We start from the raw sequence: 16,350 nt of genomic DNA, 5'->3' as shown, positions 1-16,350 counted from the left end.
GATGCGATTACAGCGCAATCGATCGTGTGACTCTTTTCTCAGCTATGTAGATAAATACATATTCGCAAATAAAATATAAAATGCGCGTTCGTTTTTCAATTCTAAATTATACTCTCATATAGTAATACACCAATACATTATGTCACGCAGCGGTATCGGTAAATTCGCATTTCAATCCCCTGCCTATCTGGGCGCCTGCTGCAATAATACAGTTATATAACGTCGTTGATCTAGCGACGTCTTCAGATGAGTTGTGGGCGGTGAAAACGACATTTGCATCCCTTTCGGTCGAGATATTTTTTTTTTTATTATTTTCTCATTAGACCTGAAGCAATGGGTACTTGTATAGGATGACGCCATCGCTACGTAGAATTGTATATTATTATAATTCTCATTAAAATATCTACGTACTGTATAGGTATATATACACACTCTGCACGCTGCTGTGATTTCGATCGTCACCGCGGCACACGGCTATAATTAGCTAAATTATTATTACGAGAGGAAGACTAATAAAATAGTGTTGTTTAAATAAAATAAAATAAATAGCGTTTTCCGCCACGGTCAGTCACGGGGCGCGTTTCCCGTCGGGGGGCCTCGCGGTCTCGGCTCGGTCGCCGTCGCCGCCGAGTTTTCCGACGGGGTTTGTAATAGTAATAATAATAATATTACGGCGCTGTACGTCGCGCACGCTAAACGCCACGCACACACATTGCCGGCGGCCGCGCCTATTGATCCACCACACACACGACTCGCCCCCCCGCCGACGCGTCGTCTACCTGTGGAACACGGAGTGGATACACATATATGCGGGTCATATCGTTGAAAAAGGTAATTGAAATAACGGCGAAAACGGAACCGCGCGACACGGACGATAAAATAACACACGAACGACGGGCAATAAAATAATTCGTATTACGTCGTCGCGGGCCGAGCGGAACGTTTCGCGATCGACGGAAGCATCATCGATGTTTTAGTATATACTAAAACGCGGTAAACGATCTACGGACTGCGATTCGCGACGATGCATTAGAACAGCTACGCGGTTTTTCAACACGGCCCGGGAAAGATAGTGCACCGACGGCTGCATCGGTCCGGACGGCCGTAAGGGTAGTTTCCGCTTTAGACGGTATCTATACAATGTGCATAATAAATTCTATTATAAATAATAATGATCATAACATTATATATCACAACAGTGTCTTACGACGATAAAAAAACATTTTGCGCTAGTCAGCATAGGTAGTTTGTACACAGTCGTACAGTATCGACACATGCGCTACGCGACGCGAAAATTTTACATGATATATTATTACAGACTACGGCCAACAGCGGGTACTTATAATATTGTACTCCGTTTCGTATTTTTTTAATGTCGTGACATTGTGCAGGATACCCACTGCAGCGCGCCGCGAGTGCATTTCCTCGGTGTCGGTGTACGCAGGAACATCAATTGCATCAGCTGCGGGCGCCCGCGATCTGTATAATTATATAGTCATAATAATAATAGTATAATTAGTGCGACATCGATATATTATTATGTAGTATAATATATTCGGAGGGTAATTTTTTACACGGCGCGCGAATGTTTTAATGTTTAATCGCGCGCATACGTAGTAACGAGCGGAAGGTCGTTGGGTATTGTCGTCGCGGGTAGGACGATCGAGTCGATCGAGAGAAAATCGTGGAAAAAACCACTCGTATCCAAAATCACCACCGCGGCGCGCCTTACTCGCGAGTCGTCGTCACGCCGTCAATATATATATATATATATATATTACATACACACATATATTATATACATACATATTTATATTCGCACACATTTATATTGTCATCGTCATACGCTGCAGTACGCCCGCTCGCAGTGTACGCGTGTACATACCTATCTACCATCTGTCCGTTTTCATCTTCGTTTCCGATCGTTTTCCAGGCATACGAAAAGCTCCATCATTATGGCGACAAACGTTATCATACTGTGCATTGCTTTGGTGCCCGTCTATGTCATCGCGTTTGGCAAGTACTCGGAAAATATAAAAGTGAGTACCCGTTTTCAGTATTTATAATATATGCACAATATGGATAATATTGTGTTAGTTAAGAAAATCGTAAGACGATCGGTGATAGTAATTATATCCACGATCATCACGATGATGCATTCGATTGACGAGGAGGTGAAAAATCATGATTAGATTGTTTTTTCTTCTAATTAAATACACAAAAATATTCTTTAAATTACACAATATGTATATAAATATGATATATAGGTTAACACTTAACATATTTATTAAATTATATTGTACGTTTAATGTATATATATATATATATATATATATATATTTAAATATTTCAAAATCACTGTAAATTATGACAATAAGAAGGTTTTGAAAAATTTTAGGGACTTATAAAAATGATGGGTACTCGTCTAATATGCTACCTACCGTAAAATTATGGAACATTTTTTTTTATGGTTTTAGACTCCGTATAATATAGTATATAAATATTGAAAACCAAGGTTAGATTTGACGGTTTCGAACCGACACATATTTTAGTGGCACTTTGTCCCAAAACATGTGAAAGTTTAATTTGGGGCCTTGATATATAAATAAAAAAAACCATAGATAGGTATTTTGGTATTCAAAAATAGAAATGTTGGTCTTGAGAAATGCAAAATTATACACCGATCGAGATTCCAGACCGCATCATTATCGTGACGCATAAAGTTACGTTTGTGTATACTGTATACGACTGAACAGTATCGACTTACATGTGTATTTTTGTACTATAGATTGCACTCAACAGCTCTCAAAACGTATTAGTTTTCGCAAATGTATTATTCTATTATAATAAGCCAACATGATAAGTTTGCAATTTTTTACCCATGGCCCTTAAAGTAGTTTAAATCCAGCCCTGTTAAAAATATTGTATTTGCTTAACACTTATTATCGTCTGTATATAACCTGCGCCGCTGGACTGTCCATATGCAAACAAACGTTTTACGAAGGATCGAAATCTAAAAAAAAAAAAAATACTAAACTTTATATGTATCTATATTGCCTGTACACGCCACAAACGGAGGTTACACGTGGAATACCCGTGAATCATCACGTGCGTGAATTAATAAACATTACAAAAAAACATAAAGCATGTAGATTGTAGGTACCTCTACACAATTAATAATTAACGCTGTATACTGCGGGGTATCTTAGTGATACAAATGTTCGTTAATGCCATTATCTTCCGCCCTGTAACCCGGTCATTATTGACTAATGACGTACTGACACGTGTATGTTCAAACCTCACTAGCGCACCGTCATCCCTCGAACAACATAACATTATATTAAAGCAGAAGACTCAATATCTTATTGTATACCCATCTACTATTTGAATGTTATATTATAACATTAATTGCTCGTCAAAAGTTCATAATATGAACCATATCACGGAAAATCAATCTAAAGATCATCTAAAGAATATTTTAAATTTCAATTTTAAAATCTGCAGAATTATAATTATAATAATATTAAACGATTAAAAACGTCAATTATTATATACGTATACCTAATTACAATTGAATAGTATCATTAGTATTTGTTAGTTTCTATATTTTATATACCTTCTCAGGGTCTATTCTAATGATTTTAGTGGATAACGCATTAAATTTCTTCTACCCCTCTATCACAGTTCGTAATTATAACTCTCCTCTAAATGTAAAAATATTTATTAGATAATATAGTTATTTTCTATTAACTGTATTCCCAATAGCTTTTTTTGATTGTATGAAAATAAATACATTTTTACATATCATCTACCTAAATTTCTTATGTATACTTAAATCTAATTACCTACATAATAATATTTAAATATTATTTAAAAATTAATAATATTATTACTTTTCAACAGATTCTGAGATTATATGGATTTTAATAACATAATTTATATGCTATTAATTAGTTTATAAAATATATGGATGGATTTTGTGAGAAAGTAGTTGTTAGATTTTAAAATTTTGCTTTTTGAGGTAAATAAATTTTATTTGAAATATTCTTAATTTAGTGTTATTTTGATTAGCAAGAACGGTCGTCAAATTTTATTTAGGTATATGTTTTATGGGAACAATAATTTATTATAATTACAATTTACTAGGAAATTTAGATAATATAAAATATTTTATGAACTACAATTGTATAGGGCGACAGAAAATTGAATTAATACATTATCTTGGTTTTTCGAGTGCAAATTAATATTGTACTACAATTATTCCAGTATAATGAATAGAACTCCGATGATTAATAAAATAGTTATCGGTGGAATTGAATCGAAAGGAATTATGTATAATATGTTCGGTGTAAGCAAGTATATTTAATCGAGTTCCAAAAATTAATCTTTAAAATAATACATAATATAACTGGTATAATAATTTAATAATATGTAATATTTAAAATTTGAAAATCACTCTACCAACATACGCATAATTCGCACAAAATTATGGAATAGTATGTGGTTTTGATTTTTTTGAAAAATATAATTTTCGAACCATTTTTATCAACCTCTTCACCCCGTAATAGCATTATAACATTAATATAAAAAATGTATTTCCAACAGCACAAACATTTTCTCAATATCGCAAACAATGCTCAACAGCGTATTACATTATACCCTGTACCTACTGTACTACTGTTCAGCGCAACTGTAGTAGCGCAAAACTAAAATAAAAAAAATATATATATTAGCGTAACTGCCACGACCAAGTATAATAACAAGAGCCAGTTGTTTCATTGCAAAACCGTGTTATTTTTTTTTAATCCAACGGTCAGATTTACAGGACTAATGAATGAATATTAAAGGTAATATGATATTACCTATTTACAGTATATTACATTTCATGGTACTTAATCTGAAAGTTGAGATTAGAACTCATTTATTGTATAAGATTAAAAGTGTAATACATATTAAAGATATATAATTGTAATAAATGTATAACGTGGATCGTATATATGCTATATGCTATTTACTGAAGACCATTATAGATTTATAACTTATAAGGTATTTTAAAACAATTATAAGTGTGTACCTATGTCAGTCGTGTAGTGCGTTTATGACATTTATTATCGTTTATATATACACTAAACTACACAATATTGTTTAATGCACAAAAAATGGCTAATAATAATTAATTTTTTGAAATTAATTGATAAACAAAAACCTTAAAATATAACATAAATAGAATTTATATTTTCCCGGAATGTATTAAGCTACCTTGCATAACAGTGTTTTATTTACGGTTTAATTTTATAAAAAAAAAAGCATAAAAAAAATCCATTATTTACATGTCAACCTTTTGTCAAAATAAAGTCTGTTTTTCCGACAACGAAATATATTACGGACATTTTGTGGTGTAAGAGCAGCCAACCATATATCATTATGACTTATATATTTATATACTTGAGTAATTACTATTTTTAATGAATTTTTTTTTGAACGTGGGTTTTCCATAAAAAATAATTTGAGTTGGACACAAAACATTTAATCTAAATATTGCAAAAAACTTCATTTACTCTAAAAGTCTTTTCTACGTTTATTTTAATTATTAATTGAAGTTTGGTTTTCTAAATTTTAATCTATTTAATATTATGATCATTATTTAATATATTATATATGCGATAATTTTGACAGATTAATCCATTCACTTTGCTTATTTAAATTTTAAAGTATAGGTAATAGGTAGGCATACCTAGTTTATTTCAGACTAAAACACTTGAAAACAATTTGATTGCTGAAGCCTGACGGCTGACACTGATACATATCTATAATGGTGATGGTGAAAGAACTTAAATATTAATGGAAAACACACAGGAACTATTGTGAAAATAGAAACAATGAAATTTGCATTACTGCATTACATATATAAACATAATTGATCAATCAAACTGAAAAATTTCAGATTTATTGCATAATAATGATACCTACATAAAATATGAATGTCACACTATTCACACGTAAGGGGTTATCATCATATTATAAGTTGAATTTACCTACAAGTTACTATAATTAAACGACGTGAATTTTTTTCTATTTTTGAAATTATCTCGTGATAAAAAAGTATACGATGAAGTCCATTGGGAGCCTCTTTATTTTGTTATTTTCATGTTTATTAATTATACATTTTTCCATTATCTAAGTTTATTGTTTAGCACAACTGTAACACATTGCCTATTAGAGGATTCTCTTAAAACATTTCTAAAATTGGTTTCCAAATTCATCATTTGTAAATTTGTAATGTAGACTGTAGACGTTTATACTAGGTAATAGCCAGTAATGATCGATAAAAACGGTGAACCTGTAGAGGAAATCCTTAAAAAAAATTAGCAGTAGATACCTATAGCTATAGTAGTAAACTTCTATTTTAATTATACTCATATTATCTTAAATTCTTAATTATATACTTGTATTAATTATTCATTGTAATGTATATAGGTATTATATTGTATGTTCTATGTATAAAAAGAAAATAATTTTCAAAATTAAACATTATTATTTATTATATTATTTTTATAATTATTATTATTGAGCTTATTGTCTACAATTAATAAATTCATATGAAACATTTGAGGTAATGAAGCTTGAAGGGATTTAGCTCTCAACATTATCTTGATGTATTAAAAAACCTCCATTAATTGTTTTCATAAAATGAATACTAAAAATTCATATCGTGTAATTTTTTTCGTCAAACGGCCATCCATTTGGTGAAACAAAATATAATATTATACTGATATTGGTTGTAAATTGGTAATAATAGCAGTATAATATTATATTTTGTAGATGGCCATTTGATAAAAAAATTATACAATATGAAATTTTAGCATCCATTTCTATCACTAAGTGGAAAAAAACGGTTTCCATTTCATGAACTGAATAACTTTTCGTGAAATAGACAATTTCATCAAGTGGATGCGACAAACATATTACTTAATAAATATTGTTATGAATACTAACACGGCTCTAAACCGTATTGGAGTATATCTACGCTTTATTACACTCCTGGATACTCAATCTTAGAAAAAGTTTGGGTACGTTTTAAATAATTTTTAGACATACGAATAGTCATCACTGATCAATATATTATTATATAATAATATTATTTGTAGTATATTATATTGTTCTTGAGCGTCCGCTTAAGTTTTTTTATTTTCTCCTTAAATGTGACACGACGACGACCACTTACGAAAGTAATAATGTTATATTATGTTAGTAAAAGCGTTTCTGTGATGATTCCGCAGGACTCTGAGTACGTTCGGAGCAAACTGTTGGAGAACGTCATCAATCAACTGGAAAAGGACATCGTCAAGTCGGAAATGGACGGTGGTAAGTACGATGCGGCCGTGAGGTACGGGCCGCGGATGAAGACCACCGAACGTGAACCTATCGGGGCCGACTACGATGACGCGGGAGTGGAAGGCCGGAACGCGGTGCCGTCGATCCGGGACAACGAGTACGTGCAGCACGGCACGCTGTGGGGAGCGCAATACGTGAGCGGTATGTGCAATGTTCGTTTTCTTTCTGCTTGTTACGACTGGACTTAGAGTAAAGGTGGCGAAGATACAAAAATATAGAATCTTAGAGTTAGAAGGGATAGACACTACTACTAAATAAAGCTTATACAGTTCAACGTGTAAAAAAATTACAAAAAAATCTCATAAAATGACATAATTATTTGTTATAAATATAAATTATTATTTTTATTAACTTAATAATTATTTTGTTAATATTTTACTATGCTATTTTTTGTGTTTAGTAGTTACTGGCTACTTGCTATACATGTATAAAATTCATCATTAACATTTTTTATTTTTTATTTTAGTAGAAGCGATTATCTATCGATTTTAGTGCTTTATAATGGGTGTATATTTTTTGTATGATTTTCAGTTTTAGGGTTTTTGTTTGAAAATAAAACTTCGTTAATTGGACGTTATACACGCATGTGTTGTCTCTGTCTTACTAAAGTAGATCATAGCAAATTTTCGTTTAGCAGAACACATTTTGTGATGTTAGCTTTAATATTAGAGTCAATTTACTTATTATCAAACCTAAAGGTAATAATGTTATCTAGGGTATATTATAGACTTTTATTGGTATTTTAATTTTTAAGCGAGTTACGAGCATTTTAAAGTTTTAATATTTTACATAACCATAACTCATTTAAAAATTAAGATATCAATAAAAGCCTATAAGATGCCCTAGATAATATTCTTACCTTTATATTTGATAATAGGTAAATTTACTCTAATATTAAAGCTAACATCACAAAATGTGTTCTGCTGAACGAAAATTTGCTATGATCTACATTAGTAAGACAGAAACAACTCATGAGGGTATAACGTCCTCTTAATACTTTGAATATTAAAATATAATGTAAAATTGGAGAAAAACTGTAATATTTACGTAAGACCTACGTTTTTGACAAAATCGATTTTGTTTTTATAATACCCATCTATTGAAATTAATATTATTTATAAAATAAAAAGTCAAACATAGACTTGGCATTTTCATGTTCATAACCATTTTCTAGATAATTATTAATTTTTTGCTCTTTGTTGCTACTTGTAGATATTTAAAATTTTCTACTTGTTTTAATTTTTTTTCGTTTTATATAATTTTAATTTAACAGTAAAAAACTCGATACTTAAATACAAAGTTTCTTATGACTAACTTATGTTAAAAGTTATTCTTACAAAAATTAAAAAAATATTCAAACTACATAAAGTTACAATTTTAATTTTATGAAAGTTGAATTTTGAATATTTACAAAATTTGTAAAGATTAAAAAAAATGATTAAAAACTTATAAAATGTTTAATTTTAACATTTAAGGATTAAAAACTAATAATGAATACAAGATTCTTCTTAAGTTTTTTGATTGGAATTTAAAAACTAATATTTTTATCGTAAAGCTTATCAATTCTTCACGAGTGATTGAAGTTTAAATTTTGATGACAATGGATAATGAAACTTACCTGTACAATAATTATTAATCGTAGTAACTTGAAACATTCCAAGGTTACTTCAATATTTAAACTATAATTTTTAATTAATTTTTTTTTTATATTTTGACTAATTTCAAGCTATGTATACCTACTATGATTCTATATTTCTATCCACACCGTTAAAATATATAAGCCTATAATACTTATGAAATATTATAATAATCAATATATTATGTAGGTATAGTGGTTTTACCAAAAATAAGGTCAATGTACCTACCTACTGTTAAAATAATAATAGAAAAATAAATTATTTATAGAAATAGGTATAAATAAATTATAAAAATTTCCTTATCAAAATAGTTAAACATTTTTGCAGTCCAATCAACTTAAAATTTGGTAGGCTATAAACTAATAACTTATAATTTATAGCATTTTAACTGATTAATAATAATTCCCAACTTTGTTTTATAACAATATTATATCATATCTTTGTTTTTCCCGGATGCATGCTATAGGTGGTGCTGGCGAGGGAGTGCAGACCCTGAACCCAGATAGTCCGACAAGAAACAAAAATGAAGTTAAAACCGACGCAGCGCTGCCGGCCTATTGCAATCCGCCTAACCCATGTCCGGTGGGATACACTGGTAAGCGAATCTCTTCATAATATATTTTACTTAAGTATTAAACACACTTTAATTAGTTTAAGGTTAGTAACAATAAGTCAACATCAATTTCAATTTCAATAATAAATAACCAAGTTAAAATTTTAAACTAAACTAGGTACTAGGTAGTAGAGTTAATATCTATATACAGGGGCGCAATTTCAATGAAAAAACTGAGGGTGCTGAAGCTCCTCTATCTCTTTTTATAATGTTATCTTGAGGTTATGAATACCTGTTACTATTAAAATCTAAATTAACATGAAACAATTTGCTGGCGCTAATTTCAAAATTGGGGGTGCTAAGAACACCCAAGCCCCCCTCAAAATGCGCCTATGTCTATACAGCTATGGGTACCTAACATAGTTTTATGATTTTAAGAATATATAGTATAATACAATTTTTCATAATACATAAATTATAACCAAAATTATATTATATTTTTAAAATTAATAGAGTAGATTTGATGATGTGCATGTTGTCAAGAGACTCAAGAGAGGCTTGAAAAAGGTGTTATATTGATTTTAGATCATTAATATTAACTTATTTATTTATTAAAAATGTACATGGGCTAAACCCTTGAATACAAACAAATAATTTAAGTTCTAACAATTCAGGTATTATTTATATTATAGCAAATTTGCCTTCAGTTCAAAAGAACCAATATCCAATTTTATGTTGTTGACTTAAGTATTAAAGTGAATTGATTCATTATAAGAATTAAATGTAAGAGCATTATTTGTGCTTAAGCCTTGAATTTTATCAAAATGTATTTTAATTAGTTATGTGCATTTTTAACTTTTAATACTTACAATACTTATAACTTGTTAAATATTGAAAAATCAAAAAAAAGTCAAGGCTTTAGTACAGAATATTTCTTATAAGTTTTATAATAATCACTCTAGTATTAAAGCTATCAACAATATAAAATTAGTTCTTCTGAACAGCCATTACCCTCTCAGTAGGATAATACATAAAGGACTCTGTCAAAAGAATCTTGACACAAATATTAATATACTAGTAGACATTTAAATTAATCATCTCATATAATAAAAATGATTAATGTCAATAAATTATAATTAAGAAATAATGTATCAAAGAATCGGTACTCTTACACTTTCAGATGAGGATGGTTGTATAACAGATTTTGAAAATACGGCAGCGTTCAGTCGAGACTATCAGGAATCCCAAGAATGCATGTGCGATTCTGAACACATGTTTGACTGCGCAAGATCAAATAATGGCAACAAACACAATGTTGATGTGGATGAACTTGTAAGAACATTTCAGGTATTCTGAATATTTATTCAATAATTTACTGTACTCAAAATGTAACAATATTACATTTAATTCTTACAGGTAGATGATGAACACAAAAGTTTGGTTGCAAAAAAATTCCACGTCAAAAAGGTAAGTTCTTTACCCCTTGGTTTCTATTTATACTAATAATACAAATTATGTATACATTAAAGCAATATTATTTAATAATTAACATAATATAATAGAACTTTTGTTTTTTTCAGGCTTTTAATCCATACTTACAAGGAGAATTTTTGCCCATAGCTGCAAAAAAGGGAATTAATATCGGATTGTAACATATCTTAATCCAAAACGACCAATTATTATTCATTCTATATTAGACAATTCCAACAAAAATGTTACAAAGCAAAAAGAAAAAAAAATATATATTTATTTCAACCAGTTTGTTTATAAGTAAAAAAATGTTACCTGATAGATAATATTTAATTATAATGTCATCCTTAATTACATGTTAAAGATATGACCAAGAGATACAACTATACAATTAATTAATAAATTATAGACTAAATTAATCATTTTTAAAGACTAGAAAAATATTTTTTTAATTCGTTTAAAATATCTTTAGAATTGTAATGATTAGGATATATTGAAAGCGACTTCTTTACCATAGCATAACTTGTTTGGTGATCACCTTCCTGGAAAAAGAAAATATTATTAATTTACTATATAGTAATATAATGTATTGTTATAAATTATTTAATATTTACATAATATCTTATTTAATTTAAATATTTCTTTAATATACTACAAAAGATATATTATATTCATATTATTTGATGTTTTCTTTTGTGTATAAGAGCTTTTATCCAAGAAAAGTTCAATAACCCAAACTATTTTAGATATATTTTAAGACTAATTAATATTTTTAAATATCAGCTAAAAAGTAATTAAGTTAAAGTAATATTATACAAATAAGTTATGAGTAATGTATTATAAAATTCAAAAATTTTGTTTCTTATTATTGTTCTCTAAAATTTAATCTAAAAAAAAAAAATGTAAATTGTTTAAATTTTTATTCAAAACCTTATTTGAGACATTTAAGTTTAACTTAATACAATTTATTTATTTAGCTTAAGCACTAAGTCTTTACCTCTTGAGCTAGTAAAGCTCTGTTATAATGTGGTTCATAAAGGTGATCTTCAGCTGCTATTGCGGAGTTCAACAAGGATTCAGCCTGGGACACATTGTTTTTACGCCACTGTAATACAGCCAAGTTATTTAGAGCTGCACCATGGGAACTATTTAAAGACAATGTTAAATGCAAACTGTGCTCAGCTATATCCAAATCTCCAAATCCCTGCCGAATGCACAATATTAAAAACTATTCTTATTAATAGACACGTATTATAATAGATACATACAATTGCGACGTGGCTGATATTGTACCAGACGTCTGCTGCATTATCATCCAATGCTAATCTTAATGCGTTTTCAAAACAAGCAGTAACTACATCAAATTGTTGGGCATAGAATGAGCAAAGCCCAAGGTTATTAAAGAGTTCAGCATTGTATAAGCCCATCTGCAGCAGTCTCCTGTATGAAATAATATTATTTAGGTTTTAATTCAAACGCAAAAAAAAAAACTTAAATTAAGCACCTAGTTATCTTACCTATAATATCTTAGAGCTACCTCAGGCTGATCAGAATAAAAATGATGTAATCCAATACATGCAATTGATTCCATATCTGTAGCATCCAATTCAAGTATATCTCTATAGTATTTAACCGACATTGGTATATTATTTAGACCTTCAAATATTCTAAAACAAAATACAATTTTTTTTAAAATAATAATAACATACACATTTTTAACTATATTAATGGAATATGACATGTAAAGCAGTAAATTGCATATTAATTATAAAGCTGAATTAAATCTAAAAAAGAATGCTAATTTGATTTCTACAATAATTGGGGCCTCCCCTGTGCAATTTTCTACAAATTTTATTCAGCAGAATTGAAGTAGTGTTTGATGATTGTGTATTAACAACGTGAAAAAAATTAAAATCTATAATACATTATAGAAATAAAGTGCTTCTATTACTTATGTGGAAATTTATGAAATCACAAGTGCCAGGAAAATAATAAAAAAATAAAATTACAGCTATTTTTGGTTATACCTAGCAATTTCTATGAGTAATGCAACTTCATGTGGAAACCAAGACATGGCTTTCTGACATATGTCTAACGAACTTAAAGGTTGGTCAAGGCGAATAAATAATCGTGAAAGGCGTAAGAAAACTTCAATATTAGGTCCATGTTGTAAAGCAGATCTAAATTGTGCTTCCCCGTCTCGTAGTAATCCTAACATAACGTAACATTTGCCCAATTGCACTTTCCACCAAGGGTCCTCAAAGTTGCAAAATTTAGTTGCTTCCACAGCAAAATCTAATGCCTAAATTAAATATTTAATATAGATATATTATAACACGTACACATACATTTTAACTTTAATAACCATTCATATACCCTTACATTTCTAATATCATTTTGTTGATAATAGATGTAGTTGAATAACAACTTTGAAAGTTGTTTATCAGATGCATATTTAGGAAAATTTAAACGAGATATATTAATAAAAGGACCATCAATTTGGGAGACCATTGATGCAGTACCGAGGCGTATATTTCTAGCTGATTGAGACGTTAATGGTCTTGAGGAACCAACAGTACGTGGTGTTTTTAAAGCCAACTGTAAATTATTGCCACCAGCAGATGAAGTTGATGGACGAACTATACCACTTAAGGGTCTTCCACTAACTGTCCGAGGTCTACAAATAAATAATAGAAAATTATTCAGTTATAGTTTTTATTTTTATTATAAGATAACTATGAATTAACTTGACATTTGAAAACAAAACTGATGCACTCTGTCTTACCTTTGGTTACTTGTGTCTTGTGCTGTTCTTAAAGATGTACCTACTCTAGCATTTTCAGCTATTGCATCGGAGTTAAAGTAAGAATCAGCAATGCCTTCTTCTTCAGCTTCAATATCATCAATGGATAGTTGTTCAGTTAATGCACGCATTTTTAAAGCCCATGCTGCCTTAAGACACACCAATATAAAAATTAGATACAATTTAAGAAAAATAATCTATGTAAGTTTCTATACCATAAAATGTATCCATATGTATTTGGAAAATTGTTAAGAATAGCTTTTGTCAAATCTAAATATTAAGTAAAAAATGAGCTCAAATGCATATGAGGAAAGTTCAATGTTCTAGCACAATATACTATTTTATTAAATTTATTTAAACGAGTAGTGCCACTTCTACAATGACAAAATTGTGACTAAAAATTACTAATTCACAAAAAATTTCAAAATTACAAGTTAACATTTAAAATGTCAATAGTCTATGTGAAGTCGTTATAAAAACATAAAAATTACTCAAATTAAAATAAAAATATGATTATAGTTTTAATAAGTCTGCCAAGTAAAATTTTAAATGTATACCATAAAATATAAAATTATAAACGAGAAAAAAATATGGAAGTCTACAATTCATAAGAGCGACTATTAAAAAATGTATTCCTATTTTTTTGTATCTAATGTGATCATGGGTTTATGGTAACTACTGTTTAAAGTAATTGTAGCTCATTATTATTTTTTTATTTATTCTTAGTCTTATAGTGCTCTTTGTAGTCTATTATTGATTTGTTTGTTTTACCTGGTCGTACGGGTTTTTTGATAAAATTATTGTACAGCTTTCGATACATCTGTCATAGTTATGTTTCCGCAAATCCATGCACGCAGAGTAGAAAGTATCAAGTGACGCAATCACTTTAGTGTCATCCATTGTCTGGAAATAATTATCACTAGTTTTGAGCACCAAGTCTTGTTATCTTTTAAACTATTTTAATTTTTAGATTGCTTTATTGACAAAGTGCTACACAAAGAGCAAAAGCTGTAAACAAGATATTGATATTGAACTTAAATCTTTAGTAAGATTATAATTTATAATTTCTCCTCAGACTTTTTTAAATTATAACTTATTAATAACTTATTTTTCTCAGGATTTTCTTTAGACATTTTTTTAATAAATTATAAATATAATTTAAAAAATATTGTTAAAATGAAATAAATATAAATAGTAGAAAAATGAAAAAAACTAAAGATTATTAAAACTCTTTTAAGATTCTACAAATTAATACATTTATTTGATAAATTATTAACCTATATAGTACCTACTTTTTAAAATTACTTTTTTTATAAACTAATGATTAATTGAGAAGACACTTTACACCAGAGCTATAACTTAACCAGTTGAAGCCACATATAAATACCCACCACCTAATTACCAATTTTGTTGTCCACCAGCCTTCATAGTTTGACATTTTCAATGTCTCAGCCTTTGCCCAGATTTTAAACGAATATAATAATGGTAAAAGATTAAAAGCTAATCGAAAATTATTATGATTTCATCAGAAAAATTAAATAATTTAAAAACACACTTCACACTCATAATTAATTATACCGACATTTAGAATCGAATATACTAGATGCCTAGATTACTAAACAATTAAGTAGTAGTTACCTACCAAACATTATAAAACTAAAAACGAGAGTACAATGCAGATAAAATATAGAATTTATCTAATAACTATATCGTGAACGAAAGTAAACGATATTAATTGTTTACAAATTATGACAGTTTTAGTAGTTTCATTGATTTTAGATAAAAGCATAAAATACAAGATGTAAGTACCGATAATTATGAGATAAAATTGTATGTTTAATCATGTTTCTCCAATTTTCATAACATTCGGTAATCTAAAATTACATACCTTACTATTTAAAGTATCTATTAACTAATCTTTATTATAATATACTAAATATAGTTATGATAATGGAATTTGTTTCAGAAAATGAAAATATTTAATAGAGATGCCGATTGCCGACGACTAATTTATTGTAGACTCTTTAATCTAGTACTAGTGGTAGTGGATCTACCTTGAGTTATAGATTAGATAAATAATAAATATAAATTATTCTGTGATTATACATTTTCGTATCACATAAAATGATAATGGAGATAACAGTATTTAAAATTCAAAATGGCGATCGAACATTCACGTTAAAATTAAATACTTAAAGTATCTAGGTAATATATTTATATATTTTTTTCATCTCGTATTGCTATTTTTTATTTTTTTTTAAATTTACATACGTTTTTATGTTAAGTTTGATTTTGTTCTCCGTTAAATCGTGATTTGACGTGTTCTCGTGATAGATAAAGATAGCTATTTTTTATTTTATTATCTATGGTTTTAGTGATGGTGAGTACTGAGTATTGGTGACGTTAGCGGATACTGGATAGTATAACTTCGCCACGAAAAGTTTTGCAACCATTCAACACTCGATGTTATAACAATATTACATATTATATTA

General features: G+C 28.9%; 2 protein-coding genes across 18 annotated transcripts; one reads left to right on the top strand and one right to left on the bottom strand.

The window, feature by feature from the left end:
* The first annotated feature begins 682 nt into the window (after positions 1 to 682).
* On the top strand, positions 683 to 11,343 carry LOC113553625 (neuroendocrine protein 7B2). 3 transcript variants are annotated; one of them, XM_026957051.1, is made up of 7 exons: positions 683 to 831; positions 1,934 to 2,039; positions 7,281 to 7,536; positions 9,499 to 9,627; positions 10,766 to 10,917; positions 11,002 to 11,052; positions 11,166 to 11,343. In XM_026957051.1, exons 2-7 carry the CDS (start codon positions 1,956 to 1,958, stop codon positions 11,235 to 11,237), a joined length of 744 nt encoding a protein of 247 aa, XP_026812852.1. In that variant the 5' UTR covers positions 683 to 831; positions 1,934 to 1,955; the 3' UTR covers positions 11,238 to 11,343. The 3 variants fall into 3 exon arrangements, with proteins under 3 accessions (XP_026812852.1, XP_026812850.1, XP_026812851.1); XM_026957049.1 differs by having other exon boundaries at positions 10,766 to 10,932; XM_026957050.1 differs by lacking the exon at positions 683 to 831 and adding an exon at positions 870 to 1,129 and having other exon boundaries at positions 10,766 to 10,932.
* Positions 11,344 to 11,453: 110 nt separating this feature from the next.
* Positions 11,454 to 16,266, bottom strand: LOC113553624 (tetratricopeptide repeat protein 8). Of its 15 annotated transcripts, none has more exons than XM_026957038.1 (9): positions 16,130 to 16,266; positions 14,630 to 14,761; positions 13,841 to 14,007; positions 13,438 to 13,732; positions 13,083 to 13,357; positions 12,573 to 12,722; positions 12,324 to 12,495; positions 12,053 to 12,259; positions 11,454 to 11,597 (listed from the first exon to the last, which is right to left on the bottom strand). In XM_026957038.1, the coding sequence occupies exons 2-9, from the start codon at positions 14,756 to 14,758 to the stop codon at positions 11,481 to 11,483; spliced, it is 1,512 nt and encodes a 503-aa protein (XP_026812839.1). In that variant the 5' UTR covers positions 14,759 to 14,761; positions 16,130 to 16,266; the 3' UTR covers positions 11,454 to 11,480. The 15 variants fall into 15 exon arrangements, with proteins under 15 accessions (XP_026812839.1, XP_026812845.1, XP_026812836.1 ...); XM_026957044.1 differs by having other exon boundaries at positions 13,841 to 14,003; XM_026957035.1 differs by having other exon boundaries at positions 14,630 to 14,866; positions 16,130 to 16,244.
* Positions 16,267 to 16,350: the final 84 nt, after the last annotated feature.

The sequence above is a fragment of the Rhopalosiphum maidis genome, chromosome 2 (assembly GCF_003676215.2).
Source record: "Rhopalosiphum maidis isolate BTI-1 chromosome 2, ASM367621v3, whole genome shotgun sequence".
Lineage (NCBI taxonomy): Eukaryota > Metazoa > Arthropoda > Insecta > Hemiptera > Aphididae > Rhopalosiphum > Rhopalosiphum maidis.
This window is presented reverse-complemented; position numbering and strand designations above follow the sequence as displayed.